The 19900-nt window shown below is 42.1% G+C and overlaps 1 protein-coding gene across 1 annotated transcript in view; it reads left to right on the forward strand.

Annotated features, from left to right (window-relative positions):
- Positions 1–2296: 2296 nt before the first annotated feature.
- GABRB3 (gamma-aminobutyric acid type A receptor subunit beta3) overlaps positions 2297–19900 on the forward strand; it is a 115699-nt gene continuing 98095 nt past the window's right edge. The window contains exons 1-3 of the mRNA XM_051806903.1: positions 2297–2518; positions 2690–2781; positions 2939–3006. Coding sequence (XP_051662863.1) covers positions 2439–2518; positions 2690–2781; positions 2939–3006 — 240 coding nt within the window. The 5' untranslated portion in view covers positions 2297–2438. The remainder of the gene's footprint in view (positions 2519–2689; positions 2782–2938; positions 3007–19900) is intronic.

Below are 19900 nucleotides of genomic sequence, written 5' to 3' on the forward strand. Positions count from 1 at the left end.
ACTATTAAGCCTAATTGAATCCAGAGTCCCAAGGAACAAATGCTCCATAAGCCACTAAATACTTCGTTGTCCCATCAGTTCCAACCTGGATTATTTTTAAATTTTCACAAGTAAAAGGAAATGGTTGCCCTGTAAGATCAAGAGGACAAAGAGTTAAGTGAAGTGTGACAAAATATGACAGACTCTAAAACACTCTTGATTCATTCCTACTTCAGATGTGTTTCCAAAGAATCAGAATAGCACATTAATCAGAAATAGTGTTCTCTAACTTTTTTATTTCTGTTACGGAACTGACAATCTATTTTAAAAAAAAGCTATTAGTGCTTAAATGCACTTTTAAACCACATTAAATTTATCATAAGAAATATTTTATTTGGTGTTAATACTTTCTTTCAGAATTTAGGAGAAAACTGAATTAGTATCCTTCCCTAGATTAACTTTCTCTGAAGTCTTTGAAAGAACTGGTCTTCAATAATGCCCATTAAAAAAACATCAGGCCCCAGGGCCTGAAAATTAATAATAATTATTATTATTGTTCTTCTTATTGTTATTACTATTATTATTCATATTTATTATCATATTTATTCTATTTATTATTATATTTGTTTATTGACTTTTCATTTTTGAGCCCTTGAGTCATGAATGCTTCATGCCACAACTCTCAAGCTTTCATTGTAAGCCTAATAAAGTTTTAAAATGAATGCTAAGATTTTCACTTACTTTATAATCATAGTAATTATGGCACTAATAAAAAAATCCAAATATTAACATGAAACTACATGATTTGGCAATGCTCAGTTTCTCTACATTGTCCCACATTGGCTATATAGTTTAATATTGTTTTTAAACCTGAACCTGCTCCTTCTTTTATTTGGAGCTTTATTATTAACTGCAACAGCAACAAGGTCAGGATATACACCATGGATTGCACTTGTCTTTCTTTTCAAGAATTTGTTGAGAAGACATGAAAAGTCATCCATACTTTCTTACCTGTACGTAACACCACAGCATTCCTGAAGCATCCATCCTTTTGTAGCAACTTTTCTAAAGGAAGAGGATATGTAGAAGGAAAAGCAGAATGCAAAAGGAAGACATAGCTCTTCTCCCTAGTGAAATGCTGTGCTTTGTCATGGACCAGTGGCCACTAATTGCAGTGTAACCAAAATCAGGAGCTGGCCAAGGGTGTGTTTATATGTTCACAGAGCATGGTGAAAAGCTCTGGAACTGAGGAGCTGCCGCTGGAACCAAAGGCAACATAGCTAAGTTAGCATTCTTCTGTTTCCATGCCAATCGGTCCTGCTGAAAGCACTAATTAACCTGGAAGGAGGTTAAAAATAATAACAACTGTGCTGTCTTCATCCCAACCAATGTTTTACACAAAGTTAAGAGTACCACAGGTGACAGCTCTCACTGTACATCCCTTTGGTACCAGTGTCGTTTCCCTTCATTACTGTCCCATGTGACAAGCGCAGTTATACACGTGTTTAAGCCAGTGGAGGTTTTTGCCTGGCAAAACACGTCCATCTCAGTCTGTATCGTTGGCATCCTCGCAGGCACGGCTCTAGGGAGCCCCAGGCCCGGCACCTGTACATGCACACCGCACCCCTGGCTGTAAGGGGAAGGCTTGAGACCCTTGCAGGGCAGGGCAAGGCAGAGCACGGCTCCCAGGCCAGCTACCTCTCTCTCCTCTGCGGCCTCCTCTGGGCACCGCTCCCAGGATGCGCCAAGGGCCAGCTAGGCTCAGTCCCCCAGCCATACAGCAGCAGGCCAAGGGGCAGGGGAGGACAGCGGCACGGCGCCGGGAAGCCCCGTCTCACACGGCTCCAGGGAGGATGCCGTGGGTTGCCCTGGCCCCGCAGTCCCACTCCCACCCTGGGGATCCCCTCGCCCTCCCAAGGAGATGAGCCCGGCTGCGGGGGCTGCACGGGGATCCCTCCGGGAGGGGCTGCGGGGCCGGCTCGTGGCGGCGAGGCGGGCGTGCCCCGAGGCGGTTCCCGGGGAGCCACCGCCCCTTCCCGCGCCCCGCTCCCCCGGCGGCTCACCTCGGGCTCTCCGCCGGGAGGGACGGCGGCGTCCTCCCTCCCGTCCCCTCCCCTCCGCTCCCCTCCCGGCTGGCGGGAAGGCGGCAGGGCGGGCGGCGGCGGGCGGAGGGGAGGCGGGCGGCCGGGCTCCGGCGGAGGGCAGCTTCCTCCGGGGCTCGGCGGCGTCCGGCCGCGGGGTGGGCGCAGCCGGGTGCGCGGGCGGCTCCCGCGGGCCGGGCGCGGTGCTGGGGCAGGGAGTGGGTTTTGGTTTTTTTTTGGGGGGGGGGGGGGGCGGGCGAGGTGGTGGAAGAACAGGGGCTGTCGCCTCCGCCTCCTACTCAGCGGCACCCGGGGCAGCCGGATCGCGGCGGCGGCGGCTGCTGCTGCTGCTGCGCGGAGGGACCGCGGAGCGGAGGGATGTGGGGCTTTGGGGGAGGCAGGATCTTCGGGATCTTCTCCGCTCCCGTCCTTGTGGCCGTGGTCTGCTGCGCCCAGAGGTAGGAGTCAGCGTGCCCCGGCGGCGGTGCGGGATGCGTTTCTCCAGGGGAACAAGCTGATGCGCTCCCCCCGCCTTCCACCCCCCGCCCCGCTCTCGCCGTCGCCCCTGGCCCTCCGCGCCCCGTCCTCTGCCTCTCCCGCCCGACACCCCCGTCTCTCTCTCCCCACAGTGTGAACGATCCCGGCAACATGTCCTTCGTGAAAGAAACTGTGGATAAATTGTTGAAAGGCTACGACATCCGCCTCCGGCCGGATTTCGGAGGTGAGTCGCCCTGCCCGGGCTTGCCGCCCGGAGACAACCCCCCCTTCCCCACCGCTGTCCCCGGCGCTGCCGCCGCTCCCGCACGGCGGGGCCCGGTCCCGCGCCCCCGCTGCCGCGGCACCTCTCGCCGCCGGGTAAAGGTTTGGTCTGCTCGCAGGTCCACCCGTCTGCGTGGGGATGAAAATCGACATCGCCAGCATCGACATGGTTTCCGAAGTCAACATGGTGAGTAGCGGTGGAGCCCGGCCGGGGCCAGGGCTGTCGCCCGGCGGGTCACGGCTGCCCGTTCCCCGTCCCTCCCTTCGCATGAAGTCGCTGGTGCCTCGGCGGGCGGCGGCGGGGCTGCGCGGGGCGCCGAATGCTGCCCTCTTCCCTTGAAAACTTTATTTCCCTGGAGACGCGCTTTCCTCTTCCCCCCCCTTTTCCCCTCTCTCTGCTGGCGGCTGCCTCCGCGAGTGTGCCGGGCCGCTGGTTTCTCCCAACCTTCCTCCTCCTCCCCCTCAGCCCCCTGGGCGGCCGGAGCTTGCTGGGGCTCTGCCGGCACCTGCCGCGGCCTGGCAGCCCGCGGGATGCGGAGCGGAGTGGGGCGAGCCGGCGGCCGACGGGGTTTCTGGGGCCGGAGGGCTGTGGCTGGAGGCATCTCCCCGCGGTTCAGGGGAAGAAAACAGCCCAGCTTGTCGGTGGGTAAACTCTGACATGTGCAAGTGCTTTAAGGATCGCTGGGCACCCAGAGCCGGCGCGGTTGTGTATGGACTTCGGAAGAATTGCAGTCTTGCCTCGGAAAGTGGTGCTGTGCGGGTCTGTCGGGTTCACCGATGAACAGGGAGGTCTTTAGGGCGTTTCTGCGGTTTGGTCGTCCCGTCTGTATAGTTTGGTGATTCGGGGTTAGGAGCTACAATTTCTGTTTCTTGTCCTAATCCTAAATCTGAGTTGCGTTTTCCATGTTCCTGAGCAAATTACTAGTCGCTGTCTCAGTTTTTTTCTTGTATTCTTCCTTTTGCAAACCTGATGTAGAAAGACCAGCCTACTCTGCAATGCTATAGTTACATTTACGGTGTTAAACATAATAATTACCCGTTTGGGAGCTGTGCTCTCTTGTAGTAAATATGACACACTGCACTACACCTCCTTCAATGCACTGTTGTAGTGTTACAAGCTGGCATAGCTTGGCTTTATACATGATCTGTGTATTTTCATTAATCCTGACCTTTCTTTGATCCTCTTTACCTGAAATTCTGAGGAACTTTTGCTCTACTTCTCATCTTTTAAAAAATTATTTTTAACAGAGGATACAGTTGCCTATTTGCAGTTAAAAGTGTCACCAGCGCCAGCATTTCTACTCATTCAGGAGGGAAAAGTGAGATAGTTCTTACTTCTAAGAGTTTGTTTTAGGCTTTCTGCAGATTCAGGCAACTTCAGAGACATCTCGTATATTCGACAGGTTTTTCTATACCTGTAAAATTGCTTCTCAAATAAAAAAATGGAAGCTGAATGAAAGCTTCTCATTGAAGAGTAATTAAAAAGTCTGACTTCACTATCCCCACTGCCACCTTTCCCACCTTTGGCTATGCTCCAGACTTAGGGAAGCATTGCATGACTCATTAAATTAATATATAGCACTTTGTGTATGTAAAGCGCCACTTAGGCAATAAATATCATAGAAAGGCATACTGAGATTGGAAAGAAAATGAGGCGATGTATGCTGCTTTTTGTGCCTTTTTTTTTCTTTTTTCCCCTAGCTGTGGGAAAGTTTGTTAGTTTTAAATAACAACTTGTCCAACCCACTGTAGCAGGGATACAAGAAAAAGTAAGTAATTGCACTACTTGTTATGCTAGGCTGGGTAATTAGATCTTGAATGATACGGGAGCTCCTCAAGAGGATGGGTACCATCTCTTTCCCCCAGACAGGAGCCAGTGTACCAATTGCTTAAGTTTCTAGCTGCTGCACAAGTCAGTGTCCACTGTTGCCCATTAGTTCCCAGAACAGCTGTAGAGAAGTGGTTTTTCCTGTGTCCTCTCATGGGGCAATGCTAAGTCTGAAAAATATCAATACAGATCTTGCAACAGAAACAAATAATGTGTTTCTGAAGGGAGTTGCTAAAGTATTATTGTTATAAAAATTGTGCTAGTTTACTTTAGGAAAAATGAGGAGGAAGAGTTTCTGGTTGGTGAACACTATTGCAACCAGAATTTCATCTGAGCTTGTCTCATTTCCCTGTGAAAGAACTCATCTTTGACCAAGCGCAGCTATATTCAAGTAGTGCCTGAGTTGATTACTTTCACTTTTTTTAAGTTGCTTTATACCACTCTGCAAAGATTCTTGGGTAAATATCAATGAATAGTGAATAAGAATGAACAGAAGGAGCTTTTCAAGATTACTCAAGTATATATTCTAAGTAGTAATTTGGAGGGGGAAAAAAGTCATAGTTTGAAGACCAGAAGCATAGCTGTTGAACTTCATGCTTGTTGCCAACTAAACTTCTAATATTTGACGTGTTGTTTCATTTAATTCCAAGCAGATATTGTGAGCATTGACCTTTAGCCTCATCAACTGCTGAAACATCTTACGAGAATTTCTTTGTGTGAACTGTAGGTGGACATGAATTCCTTTGATTTAAATCTAGACCTTGGTGTAACCTTTTATAAATTGGCTTGTTAAAATTCATCCCTGTATTAAAAATAAAATAACCAGAGATTGAACATTCTTCAATTTTATGTGCATAAATAAAATGTTATTACAGGAAGTTTTATTATGCTGCCTTGTAGCTTTCAGTGATATGATGACAATTCTTTGTAAGAGTAATTACAGCTTGTATCATACTCTTTTCTATTCTTAATCAAACTGTAGATTTATATATAATATATTCCTCTATGAAGCTTCAGTAACTAGTTATTCATTTAGCTTTCCAGAATTTTAAAAATTTATGTAGTTTTAGCCTTTCTGTTGAAAATTACTGAAAATTCTTTGCCCTCTACATCCAGGATACCTGTACTATTTTTTAGAATAGACTTATTGAATAGCAAGTATCAGGGCTGCAGAGCATCAAGTTGTTTTACTGAAAAGTTGTAAATAAGCAGTTTCTACTGGTTCTCCTAACACCTTGAAAGTATCGAGTAGCGTTATTGAAAGCATTACTCTGCTATGTTATCTACATCATACTGAAAATACTAAACATGTCTGATGTAAAAATCATATGCTTTGATATTTATACTTCGATTTATTAATTCCCTCTTGCTACCATATATATAAATTTGCATGTAAAAAGTGCATTGCTCAGGGAAGGGCTACATCTGTTAATGACCTGCACATATGTGTATGTGTAGATCTCAGTATGTGCTTTACTTCCCTGCTTTACCTGTACATGCTTTCCCATGATTATTTGCCTATTTCAAAAATTATAACTGTAATTGGATACTTAAGCACCTGTCTATTTTTGTGCCCACCTCCAATAACTGCATTTAAAATAGTTGTAAATTGTTCAGTAATATACATCTCCAGAGAAAATATTAATCAATAACAACAGATGTAATACTGAGAAAATACTGTAAGTCATCATACAAATAAAGAGTATGGAAGATTATCGTTGTCAGATTTCAATAATTTAGCTGTATAGTTTATAATTTTTCATGATTTGGGCTGATTGTGTTCTGTTCTTGCTATGTTTTAGATGTTTTACTTAGATTATGTGAATTGAAAAAGAAATAGTTATCATACTTTTTACTATTCTGTCATCCTGTTTTCAGTCAGATAGTGTCCACAATTTGCAATTTTTTTGTGGTCTGATTGTTGTTCAACATTTGATCTGTGAATCAAATGCATTAGTTCCAAGTATACAATTTTCAAGCACCCAAATACTTCCATATCTTAGGAAGTTAAATAATCAATACATTGAATCTCCAAATAACCCCTCTTTAAAGTTATTATTATAGCTGAAAGACTAAGGTAGTGTGCTTTCATTTTACTATAATTTTAGAGTGTTTATTAAAGTTTATAAAGTGGATGGAGAAAACAAAGGGATCAGTGCAAAAATGAACTTTCTCCTTAGAGATAGTATTTTGCATGTATGATCTCCTATAAGAAAGGACACCTGTGCTACTGCCCTCTGAAGTGCAGTCTGCATTCTTTTTGTGTATGGAGAGGACTTCAGAGCTGTTCATCTAGGTTTCTCAAAGGCTCTAATTTTGATAAAATGAAACCAGCAGAACCCAGGAGACATCATCTGCTATATAGTCATGCTGCTGTTTTGAGAATACTGTACTCAGAAAATTAGTTTGACATAAAGTCAGACCATAAAATTTATGAGTTGCTGTTTCTGAAAAAGATGTAATCTATTCTATGCTAACACTCTGAAAAAGACATAATCTGTTCTATGCTAACACCGTAATTTTTTTATTTTTATGTATGTGCCTTTTAAAACTGCAAGTATGCATATAGACTTCACTGGGTGCCTGCTGATTTTCAAAGCAATTTTGCCACCTTTCTGACAAACAGTGTTTTAGTTGCTGCTCTAAGGTCAACTGAAGTTACTACTCACTGAGACTAGGAAGTTTTTATTTTCCTTGGATAGTGATACACAAATAATTATTTTTAGCTGAATTAATTCGTACTTCACCTGAAGTAGCGAGGGTGCAGAACCATCATGTATCTATTGATGAAATCTATCACATCTTACTTTAGATGTGTAAAAATTTTAATGGATTTGGTTGATGTAAATTGAGGTGTATACAATTAGATGTCTGAGTGCGAGCTGGATTGCTAAACTCTACAGCTGCAGTTAATGGAGATCCAGAACAAAATGGGGATGCTCGTGCAAAGGTGTCTACTGTCATTTCGGTTTCACGGTATCATACTTGCCCTCCGGTTTCCGGTCCAGGTTGATGCAGATCTCTTGCAAGTCCTCTGCCATGTCAGTGTGTCTGTGTGCTAGACAAGACACCAGTTCCTGAAATTTAAACAACTGAGTCTTATTCTTGTCAATACAGGTGATGGAGTCCGGAGAGCTACTGAGCTTAAAATGTAGAAGACACTTTAGTAGTGCTTCTTAGATATTTTAAGTGCCTCAAAGTATCTTGTTCGGATTCCAGCTGTCTCTCTGGAAGGTTAAGGACTCACATGGTTCATGTTCTATGTCTGCCAGTCATATGCAGGGGTCCTGCATAATCCAGGCATCCAAAATGGCACCAGACATCCTTGCTTAGGTAAGTGAACTGTTCCCTAGATACATAGGCTTATCCTTCAGGGTCCCTCTGGAATCAGAAGAAGGAGATAGGATACGTTATTTTGTAATTTGTATCTTAGATGTCTGTATGGTTGTTACTTTTAAGATGGAAAGATTAATCTTTTTGGGGGGTGCACCTGTTTCCTGAACAGCTATGGAGAGAGCCAAGGCAACTCGTTTAGTTTTTTGAGTGACTGCAGCTAGGCACAGTGAAATGTAACCTATGTTTCCTATCGTAAATGTATCTTCTATTTCCTGCCATAAACAGATACTTTCTAAATACTTTGCAAACAGAATCTAGAAGTTACCTCATGCAGGAAATCATAACCGAGTTGTGACATACTTTGCTTTGAAGATTCAGATGCAGAAATTAAAGGAGTTTTACTAATAAAATGGTTCCATAATCATGTTGCAAACACAGGTTTTCTAGCTAGAAGATTCATATCTGCAGTGCTTATAACTAGTTCACAAACCACAGGAGTATAAAATAGAATATGTAACTTTATATTCTGATTTTGCTTTTATATGTATTTAGGGACAATAGAAGATCATACTGTGGCAGATAGACCATGTACATAATTTTGTGTATTTGTGTATATGTATATGTATATGCACACACACGTTTGTTTTTGATAGATAATACAGGAAAAAAAAAAAGGAAGAAGAAAGAAATAGTGCCCAGGCAGGGAAGCATCTCCTGAGACCAGCATAACCCTGCAAAGAGTGCTGTTGCTGTGCTAGGGATGAGCCAGCACCCATCCTCTAGGAGACAGCAGCAACGGGCACTGATCCTGGAGGACAGTCTATCTTAGCAGTTTACCTGCTCTCTGGTTGCCAGCTGGTCACAGGAGCATCCATCCTGTGCCTTGTCCCCTTCTTGTTTTTCTTCCTCAGGACAGTACCCATGAACTCCCCCAGCCTGCCTCACTCTCTTTCCATCCCTGTCATGTTTCATAGTTCCTACTGACAGAGAGAGAGAAATGCTTGTAGCAGATGGTGTGATAGGAGAACGACTCCTATTAGGCCAAGGGAATTGATGACAGGCTTCTGCTTATCTGCAGTGGAAAGCAACTACTCTGAAGGGGAAGGAATACCTGCTTATGCAGAGACAGGAAGGTAGACAGGGAGGTAGTTAATGTTGCTGGGAGGTGGAAATAAACTATTTAAAAGCCAGCTCCAGCTGCCAAGGTTGAATCATCCGGACTTGGATGATGAAATAGATACAATCTATGATGATATCAATCTGAAACAATTGCAAACATTTCAGGGGGCAAAAAGAGATTCAAAGTTATGTTTAAAAATTAGAGGAATGGCCCTGAATAAAGAAGAAGCAAGCACAAAGTGCTGGATTTTATAAGGAAGGAAGAACCCAGTATTTAAAATGATAAAGATTTGGTTAAGCAGCAGGACACTAAGAAAAGGATATAGAGGTTTTACTCAACCAGATTCTGAAGCAAGTGAAAAAGTCACAAATGCAATATAATTGAAAAAAGATGCATCTGACTCTGGGGCACATAAGTAGAAGTGTCATTCACAAGACGCAGGGTTTTCTCTATCATTAGATAAGCCTAAGCAAGAATGCTGTGTCCAGTGTTTCTACACTGGCTTTCAGGGAGATGGAAACAAACAGAAGGTGTAAAGAAGGCAAGAAAATGTTTCTAATGAAAATAATTAGAAAACAGGGCATTTCCAGTGATGTTGAAGTAAATGGATTTGTTTAGAACTGAAAAACAAGATAGAGAGGGCATAAATTTCCCAATATGTAGGACGCTGGTGGTGAGAGAAGGATGATCAGCTGCTGTTTAGAACCAGTTGAAGTAAGACCTGAAGAAATTAATTAATTGATTTTGGAATGGTTTTCATCTAGCTACGTTTTTGGTAGCATCTCCTTTGTTGCAGGTTTTTAAGAAGAGATCCGATAAATAACTCTTCCCAATGGTGTTGCTCTTGCATTTGGAGAGGCTGGGCTAGCTAATGCTCTGAGATCTTCTCCAGCACCGTATTTCTGTGAATCTCTGCTCTGATTTAATTATTATTTCTGTCAGTGGTCACAAGCACTTCTTGATGTGGTTTCAGATGCCCCAGCTGGTGTCATGCTGATGCCATAGAAGATGAGAAGTTTCCCATAGGTCATTTGTATAAATACCAGTGTCAGAAGTATATGCCTTGCTATCTGAGGCGTCATTAATTATCAACATTGTGTGTGAATCCTCATTGTGTTCTCGGTACCTTTGCACTGATTGGAACAAATGTCACATGTATGTCCTTTCAAATATCCTGGTCTTAAAAGAGTTGTAAACTACAAGGTCAGGACTTCTGTGCATGTAACCATGAATAGATTTTTGCTTCTGTTGGAAGACTTTCATCATGCCTAGATAATGAAGAAGTACACTAATTTAAGGTAACAGGAGTGGAAAATTCACAGAAACTTTATGGATTTATACTTACTATATGCCTAGCAATTTTTTTCCATTCCCTTGAAGACAGAAGAAAAGAGAAAAAGAGTGATATTTGCATGAAGCTTTTTATTCAGGCACTATATTCTTATTCTGATAATTTAATGTCTGTAGTCATACAGAAAGATTAGCAATTTGATAAAGGTAGGCAATGTCATGCTTGGCAGAAGAGAACATGCAAACACAGAAACATCCATGATACATGTAGACTTGAGGTCCACAGAGCCAAGTATCCTGACTTTGCTACTGCCTGGTAGTGGATGCTTAGGGAAGAAAACAATGAACAGATATTAATACTTCTCTAAGTATAGTTTTGCAATCTCCAGTAATTTGTCACTTGAGACTTCCTAAGTCTCAAGGCTCTCAGAGAGAGTACTCTTCTTTAGGTGTCATTAGGGCATTGGGATGATTTAGAAACAATACACTTTTCTCCATAGTTCCCCTTTTAATAAAGATATGATTATATAAAGAATTTAAACTTGGGTTGTATCAAGCACAGTCCATCAATACTGAAGGATAATAAAAACTTCCTGTGAAAGAGGTTGAGCAGTATTTAGCTACCATTAGGGTTTTAGCTTATCCAGGACAAAATTTATTTTTCTCCCCTGTGACACAGAATCATAAAAAATAGCTGGAAGAAGAATAATTTCAGAGCGACAGTTCATTTAATATTTGTAATTGAATGTCACAGTTCCTCATAACTACAGATACTGCAAGGAAAAAATCCCCAAGTCTGGGCATGTCTAATTCATTATTCACTATTACAGATTTGAACCACTAATTTTGGGAAAATAATTTGTTCTCTCAGCAGTTAGGAGCTGGTTACAGGTCGCTGTGATAATGTAACCTGCAATATGAATGTAATATTGCACACAGCAGAGAGGGAAGATAAAACAGCTGTGCTGGGAGGTCTGCAGTTACACTGGATAATTGGCAGTTCAATAGCAGTTAATGACTTTTTTCTTTATACTAATATGAACGTTGAATTTTCATTAGTGCATGGCTATGTCTCCATGGCACAATACAGCACTCTGCAGAGATGCCAGAGGTAGCTCTGGTGCAGCTAGTAGAGTTTCTGGAAGCTGTGAAGTTATGTCAATACAGAGCTCTGTACAGGATGGTTGTACCAGTGGGAGTTAGGTCATTGAATACAACTTCTTTCTCAAGCTTAAAATAGGTTATCTGGTGTATGACCAACCTCCAGCCAGAGCTGATCACCAAAGTGCCCTTTAACAGAGAGAAGCACTTCCATAAGACAGTACTTTTTGTTCTAAATCAGGTATATTAAGACTGGCCCTCCAGAAGTGCCTATCTGGAGATACTAATAGCATAGTGGGATGGAGAAGACAATGGGAGGAATTGACTGCCTTAGGATAGATAGAATCACAGAATCATAGAGTTAGCTGGGTTGGAAAGGACCTCTGAGATGACATCAAGTCCAACCCTTGATCCACTACCACCATGGTTACTAGATGCTCAATTTCCAGTTAATGTTGGGATGAATTCTACCTTCTTCACCTGCCTTTTCGAAGGTAAGTGGAAGACAGCCCTGAACTGCTGGTACACAGTTGAGCTTTAGAAGAACTGAACCCAGTAGGTTATTGCATTGCATGTAAATTCTTTATACAGTTTGAACTGCAGAGTGTTTTATAGGTAGACTTTGTGTGAGTCCTGAATCAAAATACATGTAGGACAGAGAAGATAACCTTTAAAAGCAAGCTCAAATCCATGTTAAAAATAGCTCATCCCTCACTCTTTTAATTGAGATATAAGATAGCCCCACTGTCTTATTCTTCTAGCCCTTTATCCCTAAAGTTACTTGAAAGGAAGAGCTGTCCTGTTCATATGAGGGATATTTTAAGGTCTCCCTTTCAGGTGGTTACTTATCCATTAGCACGTAATCTCATTGCTTATTTACAGTATCAGATGTTGAACTGTAGTCCAGTTGTGGTGGGTTGACCCTGGCTGGATGCCAGGTACTCTCTACAGCCGCTCTCTCACTCCCCCCTGCAACTGGACAGAGGAGAGAAAAAAAAAACAGCGAAGGAATCATGAGTTGAGATAAGAGCTGGGAAAGGTCACTTACTGATCACCATCATGGGCAAAACAGACTCAAAGTAGGGATATTAATTGAATTTATTACTAACAGGGTCAGAGCAAAAGAATGAGAAGTAAAATAAATTTTACTTCTTTACCTTCCCCCCCACCCCTTCTTTCTTCCATGTTCTCCCTCCTTCCCGCCCAGCAGTGCAGGGGGATGGGAAATGGGGGTTATGGTCAGTTGTTTCTGCTGCTGCTCAGGGAGAGGAGTCCTTCCCCTGCTCCTGAGGTGTTCATCCCACAGGAGACAGTCCTTGATGGACCTCTCCGTCATGAGTCCATCCCACAGGCAACAGTTCTTCCCAAACTGCTGTCCCGTGGGTCACTTCTCCATGGGGTGCAGTCCTTCACGAATGAGCTGTACCGGTGTGGGTCCTCCACAGGGGCCACAAGTCCTACCCAGGAAAAAGCTGTTCCAGCATGGGCTTCCCTCTCCATGGGCTGCAGGTCTCCAATAGGACCCTGCTCCATCTTGGGCCTCTCACAGGGTCACAGTCTCCTTTGGATATCCACCTACTCCAGCATGGGCTTCTCCATGGGCTGCAGGTGGGTCTCTGCACCCCGATGGTCCTCCATGGGCTGCAGGGGCACAGCTGCTCCACCATGGTCTGCACCTCGGGCTGCAGGGGCCTCAGGTCTGGAGTCTGGAACACCTTCTTCCCCTCCTTCTGCACTGACCTTGGTGTCTACATTGTTGTTCCCATGTTCTCACTCTGCTCTTCCGCGACTGGAATTTTCATCTCACAACAACCTTCTGTTCTTAAATATGCTATCACGGAGGTGTTACTACCACTCTTGATTGGCTCAGCCTTGGCCAACAGTAGGAAGCACGTCCTGGAGCCGGCTGGCATTGGCTCCATGAGACAGGGGAAGCTTCTGGCAGCTTCTAACAGAAGCCACCTCTGTAGCCACCCTGCTACCAAAACCCAACCACAGAAACCCACTACACCAGTTCATGTGCCACATGAGCTCAGTTGGGCAGAGCCCTTCACTCCTTGGGACTGGGCTGAAGCAGAATCAAAAAGCTGAGGGCTTCCCCTTCCAGGAGCTGCATTTGGCTGTGCAAGGAAGCTGAGCCCCTCTCACATTTTTCAGTGGGGAAATAAGTCAGGAAGAGTAAGAAATTGAATCTTCTAGACTTGGAAGGCTAAAGTGTAAACTAAGAGAAATCATTTTTCCTACTTAATCAAATGCTATTTTGTAAGCAGATGACCATTTTTCTTGGTGGTTTCTCATGCTACTGTGCCTTTTGAAATGCATTGAAAATTTGAAGTTTAAAATAATAGACAATACAAAAATGCACTTAAATGCTCAAAATTACTGAGTAATGCAGTAAGTCCTATTTGTTAAAGGCACAAAAGATGAACTTAGGCGTTTTTTTTTGTAACATAACACAATGACATGTCTGTGTTTCCCTGCATCAGCAACGATTTGCTTTAGCTTCTGACCTCCTATGCTGTTCAGATAATACTTGGCCTTTCTAATTATTTTCCAATCATGTAAAATAGGTTTCTATTTGGATAACAAAAATGTCTCCCAAACCAACTGGAATTTTACATAGGAAGATGTTTGCAGGACTTACAAAACAATCTATATGACCCTCAGTTTTGTTTTTGAGCCATAAGCTACGGCTCTGCTAAATTTAAGAGTTGTGGTGCTCCTGATAATCTGTAGAATGTCAAGACTTCTGTGCTTGAGCATTGCACCTGTGCTCAGGCATGCACTCGTTGTATGTTAATCATTAGCATGTATTTGGCCCAGTATTTTCACAGGTTTGATATTCTCTGGAGGTTAGCATATCCTAGGTCAGTAGGCATATCCTAGCATATCCTAGATGCCAGTAGGCATCTTGGATGCAGCTACTTGTGCTGTGAAATAAGTTAATCTAGATAGAAACAAGGTGTGCCATGCAACACCACTTGTCTTTCAGACAAGAAAACTCTTTGGCTCACTGTATTTGCTGTGTTAGATCTACCCAAAAAGTGCAATTCAGTGGATCCATGTAGGGTTATGTAGCCATCATTTCTAGTGGGAGAGCTGTGACTTTCCGGAGGGCGATGCATCTGATCTGACTGGCAGTACCTATATTAGAAGATAGCTCACAGTAGAGAGCTTGTTGCTTTCCATTCTGTGTACAGTGAGCATGGCTTAGGCCAAATGCCTGTCTGTTACCCTTCTGGCAGTAAGTGAAGTGAGTGCCATCTGCATGGCCTCTTGACTCTACTCTGCTGTCAGAGCTCTTTTTTTTAATCTCTTTGAGAAAATAGGTGGACAGATATTCTCTTCCTGTGGGAAACTGCTGTTGCACACTTGTTTCTTGGGAATGAACTCTATCTCTTGGTCATGCTTGGCTTCATGCCCATTGACAGCAACTTTACACAGTTCAAATGCTGCATCACTGAACAGAAAGTTGTGGTAGGTGAATGACAGCTACTGATGAAGAGAAGGAGCTTGAGGTGGCACCCAGGACAGCTACATGGGGCGGTTAACATGCACTTAAATTCAGAAGTGTTGTTCACCTCAGTTTAGATAGATAATGGTCTGTATATGGGGGATTTCCAGAGTACTTACTCTCTTCATGACAACCAAATAAAGGAAGTACCAGAGTCCCACATGCAGCCTGTATTAAGCACCTAGAATGTAGGTTCGGATTAATTGTCTAGATGAGGTGGGCTGGACTTCACTGTTACCTTGTGTGACAGAGAAAACAGGTTGTCCTTGGGCAGTAAGGGCTTATGGAATGTGTAGAGAAGTAGTTAGCAGTAGTTGTGTGTTTTTGTGATGGACAAGAGGTGATTAAGAGAAATCAATTTTAGGGAGGAAATATTTCATTTCCTTTTAATCAAAAATGGTGTCTCCTTTGGCATTTCTTCCATTTTTTTCCCTCAGAAAAATGGTTGAGCTAGCTTAGGAATAGCTTAGCTATTTTAAAAATTCTGATTATCTACCTACAATTCTTTTTATAAACCATCCCCCTTAAATGGACAGGAAAAAAAAAGGAATAAAAAGATGGGCAGTGAATTAGCAAATGCATTTAAGATAGTTGATCATCGTATCTTTCCAGTAGACCCACTTTAGTCACATGCTCATCTATTATTAACCTGACTGAGTCAAGGCTGATACTGCACGTCTTTCCGGGCATATCCATTTATGTGGTGTTGGGTGCCTTTTGAATTGGATTCTGCTGCTGCAATTTAGAAAGAGAAGCCAAAAGTTACAATGCAGTAATCTTGTTATCCACTAGCGAAATGTTCATTATCTGTTTTATAAATATCTGTTTAATATCATCAGAAGTGATGTGGAAGATGGATACCTTCCGAGGTGGAATTCTACAATTTTATGATCTTTACATTAAAAAGAAAAACTTTCAATCTCTGAAGAAGATCCCTTTTGCTTAGGCTTCCTCAAGAAGTCATCTGGCCCTTACACTCATGGTCTTATCCTTTTCTTTCATTAGTCACATCTGTAAGGATCTCATTTGTAATCTTGCCTTATATTCCTCTAATATACCACAGAGACACACGTATAGTGTCATTTAGTAACCTGATGGCACAAAAGTTTCTATATGTGTAAAGTGGTTTAGCTGAAAAGAGAGTTATTCCACTCAGATGTAAGTATACCCATTAATTTGACTGCTGGTGCTTACTGAACAGCTGTCATAAGACAGAAGTCGTAGTCATTTGTTATTACTTGCCTCCAAATGTCCCTGACTGATTTTTGTTAATAGCTTGAGCGAGAGACCAAATCTCATGAGACTTCTGTATGGATCTTTTGCCATTTTTCTTTCTCATCTGTCTTGAATCTGATTATTCACACCTTTTGTGCTGTAAAGCAGGAGGCTGCATTTTTCACATCATTATTTTTATAGTTCTTTTCCTAAGATGTGCAGTCTAAAAAAAAAAAAAGCTGTTGTTGGAAAACCAGATCCCTTCCTCTTCCTGAAAACACTGCTGAATTAAGCTAAATACAAATGTAGCTTGCTGTTTTCTGGCACACAATTGGCTGGTCCTTCTGAATTTGACTTCAGCTGAGCTTGATACTGCAAAGTGTGGTAATGAGTTCTAAAATTCTTTGCAGCACTATATGCTGTTTGATTATAACATTTACAGAATGATATTGAATGTCATCTGCACCCTACTATGTGTGGCACTATTAAATCCTATGTCTCTTAATACATTGGTGCTATTATGACATCCTTCATGGTAATAAAACCAAAGCAGACCTGAAATAAAATGTTATGATGAATCTATATGTAATGGCATATCACTTTGGAGAAATCTGATTAAAACATGGCAATAATGCAGTAACAATGCTGAAGATTCAGAAGATGAATTTAGTTAATTGCTTCCAGAGGACACAAAATTAAATACTACCTTTCAAAAATGAGTAATAAATCTTCAGTTACATGGAAATAATGGGTATGAAGAATTGACTAGATGTAATGTTTATGAAGGCAATCAAAGGATGAAAGTGTCAGGGTTACTTTTCAATCTGTCATTGAATTGTGGTCATCTATCACTGCAACTAGATTTTGTCCTAGCTTCTGCTGTGGTGACTACTGCTGGATACCCTGCTGCATCTCTCAATGCTCAACTTCAAGTCCTTTGCTATGTTACCTTTTCTACCGGTGTGACATAACTGGAAGTAATTTTTTTAGGCATGTTAATTTCTTTGAAAACAGAAAGTGCTTATTTGTAATGATACTGTTATGCAGTGTCCTATTTGTTTATTTATTTTGCCTTGAATAGCAGACATTTGTGCTGTATAAATAAATTTAAGCAGGGTTAAATGTGTAAAAGACTTGAGCTACCAGGCCTTCACAAAAAAATCCTCCAGTTTACTCCTACCTGTGCCTTTGCTGTAGTGAGCTACACCATTAACTGCGACTCTTTCTAATGCAGTTAGAGAATACAGGGAAGGAAGGTGGGAGGGAATTGTTCAATTTTTAGATTACTGTATGATCACAGTTCGATTCTATTTGGTTGTCATTGCTCAGCAGGGACAGGCTGTGATGATTTTTTTCCCAAAATCCATTGGTAAGCAGGCAGTTACTCAGAAGGAGCTGTAGTCTCCATGTGATCAAAACCATGTATTCAATAATCCTCCGAGACACTTATTTGATTGACTAAAAAAACTCCAGAGGAAACTGTTTTAGCATATTATGTCATATCAGATTTCTGAGGAACACATTTTCCTTTCCTTTCAAATAAAAAAAAAAAAAAGTGTTAGATTTGACTGTTACATGTGCAGTGGTGCAATGTCAGTGGTCCAGGAGAAGAGGTTTCAGCCCATCTTCTCTTGTCTGTCTGTACAGGCTGGCAGAAGCAAAGCAGATCTTCACACCAAAATTAATTTTTGACCACTTAAGTATCATTGCCTGAACTTTTAGGTGCTTTGGAAGGCAAGAGATGGCCATGTCTTCCAGTGTATGTATATTCTCTGATAAACTAGGACCACAGTGCTGTATCAGAGAGTTTATTAAAAGCAGCAGCAGAATTATGTGTAATTACAAAACTGAATTCCAAAAATACTTCAAGTCTTCCTTCCTTTGAAAAACATTTTTTCAGGCATTTCCCCTGTTGATCATCCCTTGATGTGTACAAATTTTAGGTCTCATTCTGTCCTCTCTTTTTTTCTAAAAGGCGCAAAACACGTAACAGAACTGTGACTGATGTTCAGTTCCACATCTTCATACAGATATGAACAGTATCGCTTCCTCCTCAGGTTTGCAAAAATATTGCCTGGAGTTCTCAAATACTGATGTGCTTCTAAAACCTGCCCTTTTGCATTAGTTACTCTCTGGCTTATCTTTGTTCTTGTTAATGGAGGGTTCTCTTTAGTGACTGTAGTGCCAGTCATGATTCCTGCTGATATGTTGTCTAGCATTGTACTGTAAGTTTTATGTATGAAAAGGGGCTTTTTTAGTCAGGGAGTCTGGGGAATAGCCAGATCCTTTTCTGGAGTCTAGCTGTTGGTTGTTGTCTAAATGTAAGAGACTAAATAAGAAGCTGAGGATTCCCTTCAGGCACACCGTTGAAAATACCTCCTTGGAGCTAATACCCATTTTCTGTTTGGGTGAGATATGGAGAGGAGCTTGTCAGGCTAAGCAGAGTACAGAATTTTTCTGCAGTGAGGTCTGTTCGACACTTAGATGACTTGGCCGTGTCTTGTTTCTGTAGTCCTTACTCTGCTGCAGTTCATGCTGGAAGCTGGCTCTGTCCGTATTGTTTGGGATCAGAGGAAGAAGAAGGTGGTTTAAGACTACTTTTCCCATTTTTCCCTTCAGCTGTTCTGACTGTAAGCTATGTCTGATGGAGATCAAAATGGTTTTTTTAATTATTTTCAAGCAACACTCTCAGTGAAGAATATGGAAACTGAATAAAAAATTTTGTTTGACTCAGTGTGTAGTATCAACCAACAGATTCAACACCATTTTTTTCTTGGTTTCTCTTCGTGGGAATAAATAAATGAGAGTGTTAGACACTGATAAAAGGGGAGAAAAATTTTTTTAAAAAAACTATTCGGTAATCTCCAGAGACTCAATGTGATCTAGAGTTAGTGTGCACCCCAGAGAAACTGTTAAAGACTTTACAGTTCAACAGTTACGGCTGGGACCATGAAGAAATATTCTCAGGAACTGAATTTCTCTGACCTGCATTTATGTTTGTGTGTGTCTGTGTTTCTTCTGCTGTCCCACCACAACTCTCAGCTACTTCTCTTAACTTCTGCAAAAAGGCGGGGGGGACGCACACACATGTACAGACACTGCTGCCAATAGGTTACTTCACAATAGTTTTGGAAAACTTTCCTGAGTACTGAAGTCCAACCAACCCTAGCAGTAATTTCTTGGAGCGCTTCATGGGTGGTTTTGGCCCCTGTCAGATGGTACTCTCTCAGAGGCTTTCCAGGCACGACTCAGAAGTCTGCAAGGTCCAGAGTCACTTCTGATACCAAGCTAGCATGTGGACACCCTATTTTGAAGGGTGAGATAATCTAATAGTATGGACTCGAGATGATCTCGCCAGGTGGTCTCAGTGCCAGAGTATGTGTTTAATATTCTAGTCATGTTTAATTCACTAGTAGAGGCATAGCCATAGAGTCTCTTTGAGAAGTTTATCTACTGATCTGTAGGCTTAATAAATTCAGCTGTGTTTTTGGTACCAGAGATACTGGCTGTACAACATTTAACCTTATTAAGCATCCTCACCTGTTGAACTTTTAAATGAAGATGAATTCTCGGCAGGAATTCAGAGCTGGTGAAAATTCCCTACAGTTTTCTGCAACAAAAGGCTCCAGCGATGTTTTCAGTTCAGCTTTTCCCAAAGAATTTTTTTCTGGAGGAAA

The sequence above is a fragment of the Manacus candei genome, unplaced genomic scaffold (genome assembly GCF_025592945.1).
Source record: "Manacus candei isolate 608988 ecotype Guabito, Panama unplaced genomic scaffold, ASM2559294v1 h1tg000069l, whole genome shotgun sequence".
In the NCBI taxonomy this organism is placed as follows: Eukaryota; Metazoa; Chordata; class Aves; order Passeriformes; family Pipridae; genus Manacus; species Manacus candei.